The 13,776-nt window shown below is 39.7% G+C and overlaps 1 protein-coding gene across 3 annotated transcripts in view; it reads right to left on the reverse strand.

The window, feature by feature from the left end:
• LOC149317584 (CUB and sushi domain-containing protein 3) overlaps positions 1 to 13,776 on the reverse strand; it is a 796,080-nt gene that overhangs the window by 281,335 nt on the left and 500,969 nt on the right. For all 3 annotated transcript variants that reach the window (XM_089517858.1, XM_089517859.1, XM_089517857.1), the window contains 3 exons: positions 10,520 to 10,702; positions 8,373 to 8,699; positions 4,253 to 4,447 (listed from right to left, as the gene is read on the reverse strand). In XM_089517858.1, the coding sequence (XP_089373984.1) occupies positions 4,253 to 4,447; positions 8,373 to 8,699; positions 10,520 to 10,702 (705 nt within the window). The remainder of the gene's footprint in view (positions 1 to 4,252; positions 4,448 to 8,372; positions 8,700 to 10,519; positions 10,703 to 13,776) is intronic.

Below are 13,776 nucleotides of genomic sequence, written 5' to 3' on the forward strand. Positions count from 1 at the left end.
AAAGCTAAGCAGTGTAATATTTCCACATAGGAGAATTTATTCAGACTCTGGATCATTTACATTGCCTTTGTTTACATCTGCTTCAGCTTTACTATATGATCTTTGATGTGTGAAGGGTGCAACTAATCACAAATTTCAAAGTGTAGCTGCATCATAATTTTCTCGAAAGGCACCAGGACTTTGGGAGTTTTATTTTCAATTCATTTTCCTAATGGTTCCCAACTTGGCATTCACTTTTTCCACACAGGCTGTACACTCTGTCAGTATGCTTGTTAACACTCTCAAAGAACTCTAAAAGATCAGTGCAAAAGTACTTACCTTTGCAGAAGCCATGTTGATTATTCTTCAGCAAGATTTCTTTTACATATTTGACAACATTTCCTTTAAAAATTATTTCAACCAATTTAGCCACAACAGACGTTAATCAAATCATCCAGTAATTGCCTGGATTCCCCCTAGATTCCCTTTCTACAAAGTGGCATTGGATTGGCCACTTTCCAGTCTTCTGGCACAAATATATATCAGAGGGAGCCAGCAGGCAGACCCAGCAACATCTGGGACTGCCTGAAGGAAGAGGCCCCTCCCTCCTCAACTGTCATCTCGGCCTCAGAGGGAGCCATCAGGCAGACCAGCAACATCTTGGACTGCCTGAAGGAAGAGGCCCCTCCCTCCTCAACTGTCATCTCGGCCTCAGAGGGAGCCATCAGGCAGACCAGCAACATCTTGGACTGCCTGAAGGAAGAGGCCCCTCCCTCCTCAACTGTCATCTCGGCCTCAGAGGGAGCCATCAGGCAGACCAGCAACATCTTGGACTGCCTGAAGGAAGAGGCCCCTCCCTCCTCAACTGTCATCTCGGCCTCAGAGGGAGCCAGCAGGCAGACCCAGCAACATCTTGGACTGCCTGAAGGAAGAGGCCCCTCCCTCCTCAACTGTCATCTCGGCCTCAGAGGGAGCCAGCAGGCAGACCCAGCAACATCAGGGACTGCCTGAAGGAAGAGGCCCCTCCCTCCTCAACTGTCATCTCGGCCTCAGAGGGAGCCATCAGGCAGACCCAGCAACATCTTGGACTGCCTGAAGGAAGAGGCCCCTCCCTCCTCAACTGTCATCTCGGCCTCAGAGGGAGCCATCAGGCAGACCCAGCAACATCAGGGACTGCCTGAAGGAAGAGGCCCCTCCCTCCTCAACTGTCATCTCGGCCTCAGAGGGAGCCATCAGGCAGACCCAGCAACATCTTGGACTGCCTGAAGGAAGAGGCCCCTCCCTCCTCAACTGTCATCTCGGCCTCAGAGGGAGCCATCAGGCAGACCCAGCAACATCAGGGACTGCCTGAAGGAAGAGGCCCCTCCCTCCTCAACTGTCATCTCGGCCTCAGAGGGAGCCATCAGGCAGACCCAGCAACATCTTGGACTGCCTGAAGGAAGAGGCCCCTCCCTCTTCAACTGTCATCTCGGCCTCAGAGGGAGCCAGCAGGCAGACCAGCAACATCAGGGACTGCCTGAAGGAAGAGGCCCCTCCCTCCTCAACTGTCATCTCGGCCTCAGAGGGAGCCATCAGGCAGACCAGCAACATCTTGGACTGCCTGAAGGAAGAGGCCCCTCCCTCCTCAACTGTCATCTCGGCCTCAGAGGGAGCCAGCAGGCAGACCCAGCAACATCAGGGACTGCCTGAAGGAAGAGGCCCCTGCCTCCTCAACTGTCATCTCGGCCTCAGAGGGAGCCATCAGGCAGACCCAGCAACATCAGGGACTGCCTGAAGGAAGAGGCCCCTCCCTCCTCAACTGTCATCTCGGCCTCAGAGGGAGCCATCAGGCAGACCCAGCAACATCTTGGACTGCCTGAAGGAAGAGGCCCCTCCCTCCTCAACTGTCATCTCGGCCTCAGAGGGAGCCAGCAGGCAGACCAGCAACATCTTGGACTGCCTGAAGGATGAGACTTCTCCCTCCTTTAACTGTATTTTTATTGTATTAACGATTTTACTGTACACCGCTATGATCATCGCGGAATAGCGGTCTATAAATAAAACATATTATTATTATTATTATTATATTGTTAGGAAACAAGGAATTTCACATTGGAGTTCATTAACAACATCTCCAATGGATTATAGCTGAGACTGCTAGTATGTGTGCACCCTGTTATGTAAAATAATTGTATATGTAAAAGCCACATAGCAAGAGAACATGAAGCATGTTTCAGCAATTTGAACTGTTCACTTTATTATGATAGTAACTATACATTACCCTAATGCAGACATGGGTTATTCCTGTAAGCACCTATATAGTTTCCTTTTAGCTGAATCAAATCTATCTAAGGCCCAAAACAGGCAGGATAAGGCCTCATTCCCACTGGGGATATAAAGCGACGTATATTGCTGCGAATCTGGATCAGATCAAGTTTACAAACTGTATTTGAATCAGGTCCATCATACTCATTACAAAAGGGAGCAAACGGACTCAGTTTTTCTTGACCCTTGTTCTCATTCCCATTGATATTTCTCAGTTGTATTTTGAAGCGGACTTTTTTGTTCCCCGTTCCCATTGCCTTTCTGGAAACATTTTTTTTAAAGCTGTCAATCAAGCGTTTAGGTGATTAGACGTCACAGTGATGTCTAATCCCCGTTTTTTCTTCTTATCCCCTCCTTCTTCTTTAAATCACCCCAATATGCAGCAGCCAGCCACCCCTTTTCTGTCTCAAAAAAGGAAACAAGGCTGGTTGCAGGAGCCACATTCAGGGTTTTGGTTTCTCTCTCTCTCTCTCTCTCTCTTTTTCCTTTCCGCTCACAAAAAGTTTTTGCCAGCCTCCCTTTCTCCATATCCTTCTCCTCTTTCCTTTATTTTCCCCTACCTGTCCAAAAATCCCAGTTTAACTTTCTTCTTTTTTTAAAAAAAAAAAGTTTTACACACTCAAATATTTATTGTTATTATTTCGCCAGTCTCCCTTTCTCCATATCCCTTCTCCTCTTTCTTTTCTTTACCCCTCCCTCTCCAAAACCCCCAGTTTTACACACCACCAGGGAAAGACTACGTGAATGGGGGGGAAAGGCGTTAGGAATGCCAGGAAAGGGAACAAAGTTGGTGACACCCCCAGGACAGCCCCTTGAACATTGCTCCTCCTCCGATTTGTACACCACTGTCGTTCCCATTAGTTTGCTGTAGATCCGGCATGGCAGCTGCAAAAAAAAAAAAAAAAACCCTCTGGAAAAGTACATTCAGGATAACCTGGGTTATCCACTGCTGATTCAGGTTTTAGCTAGAGAAATGGATCAAAGTTGGATCGAACCCAGATTCAAATGGGAACGATTTTCCTTAAACAAGGATCAAACGTGAGTTCAAATGGGAACAATGTTCCTATAATCCGATTCTTGACTCAATTTATAGCCCAGTGAGAATGGGACCTAAATAAAGCAGCTTCTGGATGCTTTGGAGAATTGCGGGGTGTTGTCCTTTGTGGCTGGAAGCTGTGCCGAGGCTGTACCAAACAGGGAAGAACTGGCCCTTTTAGGAGCGGATTTAATCCACTTCTGGCACCTGCTGGCTTGGGACAACAGTAGCAGCCCGTATCAGGAACCTTTCTAGCATGACAGACCCAGTTATTTAGCTCTTGAATGGCATTAAATAGAGATTTTCTACTAGTGATTTTGATACTACCAAGGAATTTGTTCTAAGGAAGGCAGTATTTTGAAGTAACAAGAAATACTTCTGTGATTTTTTTATTCGAGTAACCACAAAATGTTACAAGAAATATCCTGGCAGAATCAGTTACTATTTATCTTTGAAATTTATGTTCAGGGCAAAAGCAAGCATCTTTTTTCTGCATTAAATTGACCTATGATATAGCTAATTATTAAATTAACTGTACTACTAACAACACAGTCTTATTGGTTAATCAAACAGTTACAATTTGTCAAGGCATGCTATAAATTAAATATAAATAAATAAATAAATACAGTATCAAGATCTCCAACATGTTAGACAACTACATTATCCTACTAAGGTACGCAACCAAAGATCAATTTACACAGATATTTTTTCTACAAAATATTCTATTTTGTGTACATCAAATTGTAAGAGTATGGGGTAAATGCAAAGAATCCATTAAATTGAAAAACAAGCCATGAGAGTCACCTCTTAGTTTAGACGTTATGAAAGCAGAAATACATAACATAGACATCATTGACTCAAAAACTGTAGCCATGAGGTGCACAGAACAACAGCAAAATTATCTTGAACAAAATAAAAAAACACCAAACTTACCTCCACACTTAGGGATAGGTCCGCTCCACATAACTTTTCCATCCACCAACACACAAGTAATTGTTTCAGTTCCTTGAGTTTTAATAAATCCTTCTTCACAAATGACAGAGATTGAACTTCCCAACTGAAAGTTGTCACCAAACCGACGTGCATTGATTGGTATTCCAGGATCAGGACATTCATTGTGACCAAAGGCTTTAAAATAAAACCAGGAAAGGATGAAATATCTTAACTTTTTTAGGTTTCCATGTAATTTTAAGATTCCTTTCCTGTAAGGCTGTTATTCTTTGTAAATTTCATTCTCAAAGGACGTGACAAGTAATTTTAGGAATCTTCTTCCTACTGCATGACAGTATGCAATTCAGCACATATTACAGTACTAAATTCAGTACAATTCAGTACAAATTTCACATATTTTGTTTTGTTTTTCGTGTGCGGAAAACAGTATGTTATGTGCAGAAGGTTATGTAATTGAGAACTTATGTGCAAAATTCAGAAGCTTTTTAAGCTGAATAAAACAGCACTTTGCTATCCCCCCCCCCCCCCCCCGGCGCGGATTTTCAGCATAAATCCCAACTATAGCATTTTCTACACAAAAAAATAATGTTTTGGTGTTTTATGCATAAATGGATCATGCATGAAATTTCCACAAAACATCTGCAGACAATAAATCCCATACAGTACCATTTCTTCTCAGTATAGAATACTGTATGGATAAATACATTTCTGATAATGTTTTGAATATTTTAAAAAATTTCTTCTATGCCTACATGCATTTCTTCAATCCCCAGAAGTAGAGATGGCCTTTCTGCGCTTTTTTGGATTGTATGTTTTGTTACTTTGGAATAGTTAAGGCAAAATCTAGACAATGCAAATCTAGAAAAGATTAATTTTATTTTCCTGTATTACTACATCAAAATTGATACGAACATAAGAAAAAGCAAAGTCCTATCTAATCCAACATCAGATTCACATAGTGGCCAATCAGTGCCTATGGAAGCATGCTAGCCAAATAAGAGTGTAACTGTACCTTCTATCACATGCTTACCAGCAACTTACAAAAAGAAACAGATTGCTTCTGATCCCTGAGGTGAGAGAAAGCCATCCTGGATAGCAATTATGACTTCTGTTCTCCATGAATTTAGCCAATCTCACTAAAGTCATTCAAAAATGGCAGCCAAAGCTACATCCTGTCACTATGGTGCGTTACAGATGCGTACAAAGTACGCGCTTCGTGTGTACTAGGGTTGCGTGAGAGCGTGCTAGGGTTAGGAAGCGGAGCGCACACAAAATGGTGGTGCCTGTTCCACATGGGGGCCACATGGGGGCCACATGGGGGCCACATGGGGGCCATGATGACTACGTCACGACCACGCCGCCTCCAAATGGGGCAACGCCGAAGTGATGTAGTGGGGCCACATGAGGGTGCCTGGGGCGCCCTTTCCGTGGCCCTGGAAGGAGCTCCATTTCAGAGCTCCTTCCATGATTTGCATCGCTGGCGCAGCCTCTATATAACCCCTTTCTCCGTGTCCCCGCCACCGTCGGGTGTCCTTGGGGCTTGAAGCCCCAAGGACACCCCTTTCCAGGCCACGGGGAAGCGGCGTTTTGCCTCTTCCCCGCAGCCTGGAAAGTGGTGGATTGGGGCCTCAGAGGCTGCCGCTGTGGCAGCTGAGGCCCCGATCCAGCGGGGAAAGGGCCAGTTACAGGCACGCCCCAAAAGGGCGGTCTGTAACCCAGCAATGTATTCTACAGTTAAACTTTGTATGACTATTTCCTTTTTTCTACTCTGGATCTCCTGTTAAGTAGGTTCAGTGTATTTAAACAGATTCTTTAGCATTATGACATAGGAATTTTTTTTCTATCTGCCTTTTCCAAAACATACACAGTTGAATACTTCTATTATGCCTGCCCTTAGTAGCTTGTTTTTGAAACTGAACAGCTTCAGCTATTTCCCCCTTAAGCTAAACATTGCCAAACCTTTTCTCACGTAATTTGTTCTTTAAGCAGTTGTTGGTGTGACATTTTCATCATTGTATCTACCACAACCATAAGATCCCTTTTATGTTCCTATCAGCTCATATCCCTTCCATGTAGCTATGTGATATATCTACAATTCTTATTAAGTGGATAAAAGCAAATGGTAACAAATATGAAGACACATTTATTATCATTTCACTAAGAAATTTAAGATTAATCTTATTTGGCAGGCATTCTGTAACACTGCATTACACATGGCTTTTCAATATCTGTTGCACAATTCACATGAAAATAGTGGATATAAATATAAATAAGACTGAACTCCCATGTGCACTTATTTGGAAGTACGTTTCACTTGGTGGGGGACTGCAACTTCTTAATAGGCAAGTATGCCAAGATTATCAACATCTAAAGACAGATCATATTTTAGAAAATTCAGCTTTATTTTTCAGAAGGAAAATAGATTCAAAACACTGCATCTTCAATAGGGTATGAAACAGAAAAACAAAAAAAAAAGTCATCCACTGAAAATTAATGTAAGGGATCTTTTATGACAAAAAGACCTATGTCTTAATTTAGGTTAACATTTAGCATTGGACAAACTTAACAAAATGTGAGGAGTGAAAAGAAAGGGAATCACTAGTAGCAAATATGCAGTTTTACATAACAAACTGATATGACATATGTCACAGCTAATTTCACTTTTAATGTTCTCCAATTATATTTTGACAACTTATTGCTAACAGAACTTGTCACCAGTGTCACATTAGAAAAGAGTAAAGCTATATTGTCACCACCTATACTGTTACCAACTGCTTTTGCTCAGTGGATTCTTTTAGATGAGCCTGGTAGTTTTCAGAAAGGTCACTATAAACAGTCGTTTACCATTTTTGCCATGAAAAGGCAGTGGAACATTAAAATTCTTGTCTCAACAGTGACAGATAATAGAGCCCTGGAGGGGAACACCACAAACATGAAACATCACAGCAAGTCTGTTTTGTCTTGTAATAGACAATATCAGAAAGCAAAGTAAATAATTCAGAAATGTTTCCTTTCTACAGTGAAAGTTCTGTTTGGTGAGTAACATGAGGCCAAACAAACACTTGTAAAAACAGAATTCTATACTATCAGTAGTATGGACTAGTTGGAAAGATGGATTTACCCAAGAGATTATTTTTTTTAAAAAAAATGTGTTTACTTTATTTTATTAAATTAAAATAAAAAGACATTTTACAACAGTAAATTCTTAATTCTCAACTCCCTCCCACCTCCCCATGTCTACAATTTTTACATCCATCAAAAACAATATTTATGCTTTAATTTGCATGTCTTACTATCTGATCTTATATGGTATATTTGTTCTTTTTCTTCTCTTTATTTTGACTAATTGGCGTGAGTTTTCTCTTATTGTTTTCTATATCTGTTTATTTTACGGTCTTGCATTTCATCAAATTTTCATGGCTTTTTGTAGTTCTATTAAGAAATTGTTTCTTTCTTTGTTAATTTTATTTTAAATAATTTTTTAAACCTATATTTTTCACATCTCCAGTAATCCTTGCAATTGTCTGTGAAGATTTGCTATTCTTGTTGAGACTTTTCAAAAGACTCTATCTACTGTGCAAATTATTTCATCCATTTCTATTGCTTCTGTTGTCTTAAGTATCCAGTCTTCCATTGAAGGGATCAATGATGTTTTCCATTTTGGGGCTAGAAGTATTTCAGCTAAAGAAATCATATACCAAATTATCCCCCCATAGTTTTTTTCTTTCTTTTATTTGCATTTTATGGATCATGTTGAGTACATATATTTCTGGAGTAAATTTATATGATTCGCCCAAGAGATTATCAAGGTTCAAATACAACCACATGCTAGGCTACCAGAAACTAGGGAAAATCTACTTCCCATTCTTCCCATTGTCCACAAGATATTGCATATAGGTTTGTGAGAACTATAGTCCTTAAATTCTAATAAAAAAAGACAAGAGTTGTAAATAGGAAGGAAGGAAGGAAGGAAGGAAGGAAGGAAGGAAGGAAGATAGCCTAGTAGAATGGAGAAAAATATCCTTTTGCTGAACCTCTTCACAACTGAATCATGTGATGACTATTTAGTGGAAAACATTAATTAAAGAAGAAAGCTACTCACTGTTATACGTGATGTTAAATCCTCGACCTGACATTGAGTGGTCAGCTTGAAATTCCAGGCGCAAAATATGACTGTTACTAGTTAGATGGGATGGCACTTCAGCTCCAGTAAATGTGCCAAGTATTGGTGAATCTGGAAAGTCACCATCTTTAATGGCAAGGAAGTCAAACTGAGATTCCAAGTCAAAATCGTTAAAAGACAGATGAATTCGGCTCCCAGGATCTGAGATGATTGTCCAGATGCAGTTCAAATTATTTCCATATCCTTCTGGGTAGTCAGGAGAAAGAACCGTCCCCATTGGTGCGGTGAAATTAGAAAGGCAAGGAACTGTCAAAAATCAGGAAAGAAAAAGGGAAAGGGATGAGAAGCTAGTTGAAAGTCATTCAACAATATCATTCTTTAATTTCTCTGTGTAACTCACTGTTAATGAAACCAGTTTCATTATCATAAAAATTAGAGAACCCTAGAAGTTGTGACTGTAGCCTCATGGTTGTTACAAACTGATTGAATGTATAAAAGCCAAGTGCCCCTTCTTCAACTCCATTCTCCCAATGTGAGACTGGTACCAGAACAGCTGAGAGCTGAGTTGATTGGCCTCACCCCCAAATTTAGGTCAACAGGGAGTATAGCTACTGTCTGGAGTGTTTCAATACCAAAATTAACTTTGTCTTTGTAATATACTGTTTGTTGATTCATGGTTACCAGTCAGTCCTGCTCAGTGCCACAAAACCTGTTTGGTGCACATTTACCACCTTCCTTGGTTAAGAAATGATGTTCTACATGTTGTGACAAATCTTACTTGGGAGGAGAGGCACTGAGACCATTTTTCTTTATTAGATAACTGTACTGGATACTAAGGCTGTTGGGTGTGTTTTTTGTAACGCTATCCTGTTGTGACCCCAAAATAGCATATCTGCAGGCACAAGCCAGGCAACTGTAGCTAGATCAAGGCAAGTTTCGCACAAGTGTATCCCACCCAAAAATGCATTATCTAATTTGTTATTGTTTCCTTCTACCTGCTAACAGTAGACTAAAGGAGAAAATACAGCAGTTGTGGTACACTCAAATAAGAGCAGGCCTATTATATATCATGTTATATAGCTTATTATATAGCCATGGCTGTTATCCTTGGCTAGCAACCCTTAACCACATGGTAGCAGTCACCTGGGAACTGTTCAAATGAACAATTTTGGACTGAAGTCATTAAGAGTCACAAGGCCAATATTGCCATGTACTTTGTATTTTGTACTTCACAAATATGTACAAGAATTGTATTATTCACATTTTCTAGTTAGTTAGACAATATTTTATAGCTCTGGCTGCTGCCTCACTAATAATAATGTAATTTATAATATTTTAATTGATTGATTATAATGTGTGTTTCTGTCTGTATGTTTCTTAGAATACTCTACAAAACACTGAAGGATATGTTTATTTTTTCCACATATTCTATACATTATAATACATTTAAACACTTAGATATTTTTCCTTGTATTATATCAATACCAGACAGTCAAAATTTCTGTCTCTTAGATTATATACATATTAAAAGATATTCATGTATAATGCATTGTGGGATCTGTAAATAATTTAAATGCCCATGATTGCAATTCAGTCATTTGCAACTTCATGAAATATAATAGGTTTATATTTTATTTCATTCCATCTATTTAATAGTGCATAAGAAAGATAACATATAAGCATAAGGTATGTTGCTTTTGTGTGAAATTAAAACAGGGCAGTGGTCTATAAAGAGACCCACCTTACTCTTTCACACTTTTTTTAAAATGGGAACTGAGATTTGGACTCAGAATTTCATTTAGTGACATTAATAGCTTGTAACAACTAAGGCCTGTTACAGACTGCCAAAATAAAGCTGCTTCGGGTCTCTTTGGAGGTATGCTATTTAAATGATACATGGGTCCTAAGAGTCCGGAGGTTGTGCCAAAGCCACACTCCATTCCTAAGCACTGGAGTGCAGCTTTGGTGCAGCTTCCGGATTCTTAGGATGCATGCATCATTTAAATAGCATACCTCCAAAGAGACCCGAAGCAGCTTTATTTTGGCAGTCTGTAACAGGCCAAAGTATCCATTTTTATTCATATATTTCATTTAAAAAGAATTGTTATAAATAATTGTATACTCACAAATGCAGATTGGTATATTTGCTGACCACTGGTTGTTCTCTTGACAAACAATAGATTTTTCTCCAATGAGTTCAAATCCAAACTGACACTCAAATCTTAACACATCACGATTGGAAAATCCATCTCCTTCTCTAATACCATATAATGGAGTCCCAGGATCCCCACAGCTTTCTTTTTCAATCTCTGGTAACAAAAACAGAAACAAACAAAACAAATACACAATTCACAGTCCAAAAGGATAAATTAAATGGTCAATAGTCATTCTTCTGAACAGTAAGAAAAGTAGCTGGAGGGGGAGAGACTGTGATGATATAAATTTGTCACTATCACACTCAAGATTTAAGATTGTATTTTCAAGAAACAACATATTAATATTATAAACATTATTGATTCCTGGTGTGATTCTTTCATGTCATTAAACAGCAGGTGGTCTGAGAAGGGCCGATTTAAGTACTGGGTTGAAAGCAAGTACCAAAATTAATTATATGAATGATTAACCACTGCAATGTCACATTTCTAAAAACTGGTTATAGTACTGAATCCTCATAGCTTGGCTTTTACCCTAAGACTAACACATGCTGAATGGGTGCATGAGTACAAGACAGACAGCCATTTTAAAAAATGGCCATGCCCCCCCCCCCACACACACACAAACAATGTTAAGAATACATTGTATATTGAATATTCACAATCAAGTGAATAAGTATGCATAGTTGCCACCAAATATATATTACATATACAGCGTATTTTTCAATGTTCATCTCTTCATAAGCAGCATGTCTGACTGGGTGAGGATTGTGCCAAGATGCTTAGCAAACTTCATACGTGACTGGAGATATGAAGCTGGATCTCCAGTCCAAACCCAAACACATGTTCCTCTGCTCTTGCTATCTTCTCTCCAAAGAACTTTAGTGACTGACACACTTGTTTATACAAATTTAACATTAACCAACTGAACAGTTGTTTTGTCCTATGTCTACTGAGGAACACAATTATTTGACAATTATGTTGTTTATCATGCTGCTGCTGCTGCTGCTGCTGCTGATGTTATTGTTGTGTTCCTTGAAATGATTTCTGACTTATGGTAACCAGTGGATGTGGTCAGGAGCAGGCACCTAGGCCAGATGAGCCATAGGTGTCATTTCTGACCATTGTTGTTATCGTTGCCTGCCTATGAATCAATCGCACAAGTGATCAGCTGTACCATCAACCCATTGACAAAAATAAAGTACCATCAATACAATGGATTTAACAATGACATCATCATCATCATCAACAACAACAACAACAACAAAACTGTCCAGTCTAACAGGAAGCTGTGGTGGGAAGGGAGACAAAAGGAGGATGTATGCGGGAGATCCATGACTGCTGTACAGGCAGCCAATTGATTGTGTGACTGTGCATGTGGATGCATAGCTGGTCTAATGGGCTGGCAGCTGGGCAGGATGAGGGAGGTGACTGGTGACTGTTGGTAGCATGCCCATGCCTTTGTATGCACGTACTTTGAGCAGAACAGCAAAAAATAATAGCACAGTACAGCTTGCAGCCTTAAATGCTCCTTTTTAGTGGCTCTGTCCTTATAGTGGTGCAGACTGTACATTAGTCTTTGCCTTGTTGTGGGAGTCTGTGGTCAGTTTCCTGCAAACCAGGAAACCATGGTGGTAAGCAAACTTTTCTGTTCCATCTATGCCTATATGTTCATATACTTCTTTCAAATATGATAGTCAGTGCATGTTAATTTGCCTTTTTTTGAACAACAACCTTCAGAATAATTCAGTTACCACAGCTTTTGGCAAACTAGAGTTTCCTTAGAGCTGCATGACCTATGGTCAGGTTGGCTGGAATATTCTGACAGATACAGTCCAAAAGAGTAACTTTTCTATGTTCTGATTACAGCTGTCACGTGAACAAGATTGAGCACAAAATCTCTTTTTGTATTGGATTTGCACAGGTGAATCAGCCCAGTATTAATGGGGATGCATTAACAAGGCCTGAAAAATAACCCGAAAATGTTTCAATGTTTGGAAATGGCAATTTGAAGAAGTAGACAAAGAGTTAAGTATTTTTCATGTCTCCTACCCTCCTGCTGGTTTTCTACTCCACATCCCCTTCATCCCATGTTTATCTTTTCTAAAAATACAGCATTGGGACTTTCTTGCATGCATTTGCATTTAACATGTAGTTTGTAAGTCCCCAAGCTTCTAAATTTCAATGATCTTTTGAAGCACAAATCTTTTGAATCAAAACAGTTTGAGATTTGGCATGATCTCTTCCTTTTCTCCGTAGAACTATTTCACATTGACAGGTTAGCAAAATTTTCTTAGTAGTAGCAGTTGCAATAGCTTAAATCTGAGATAAAAGTTCCAGATTCAGATATACATTGTTCTTCCCTCTAAAATCCACACAATGGGATTTTAATCTCTGAAATAGTGATGTGTGACTGGCTACTCAAAGGGACTAACACCCCAATTAAAGTGAACTAAAATAGGCAGAGAAGCCAGTGTTTAGTTAGTGGACCTGATGGTATTGGAAGGCTCTGAGATGTACTGTTCAGCTTCAGGGAGTTTCTATAGTAAATTTTAAGCACTTTTTACATTATATGCATCTCACCTAAAAATGGAAAGTAGCATGAATATCCATCATTAATTGGTCCCCATCCTCCACACTGTTAATTTCATGAAAAACAGTCTTGAAGCCATAGGTCTTGGAAGAATAATGAAAAATGATAATCAACAAGAAAAAGATGAGCTCACCAATAAATAAGAAAGAATATGAACAACAGAAGATTAAAATGTGGGAGCAAAGATGAAGGGAAATGACAAATGCAAAGAACTATTGAAGGAGAGGTTTAGAACTATAGACTCATAGAGTGCTGATTCTACAAAACCTGGTTCCACTCAATGAGAAAGGACTCTGAGAAGTGATTGTGTCCGTTACCCTGGCCATTTCCCCATTCCAGATATCCATGATATGTCTATTCCTCTGTGTGTGTATGAGTGTGTGAGAATAATTAGCAAACAGAACTAGTTCAGTATTAAGATGTTTTGGCTGCTTACTTCTGGTCAGATGTATTTTTTATTTTAAAATCATACTCACATATACACACCATTGCTTTCAGTGAGGGGGGGGGAGCTGTATTCCAGAGTACATAGTTCTGAGGACACTTTTTGTAGCCTCTTGGTATTCTAAGGGTATTTTTGATACAGAAGATTCAAAGCAACTCCTTTCTGGATATTCTCCTACATCTATAGAACTTG

Source organism: Sceloporus occidentalis, unplaced genomic scaffold, assembly GCF_023333645.1.
Source record: "Sceloporus occidentalis isolate IW3139 unplaced genomic scaffold, rSceOcc1.0.p SCAF_3, whole genome shotgun sequence".
Lineage (NCBI taxonomy): Eukaryota > Metazoa > Chordata > Lepidosauria > Squamata > Phrynosomatidae > Sceloporus > Sceloporus occidentalis.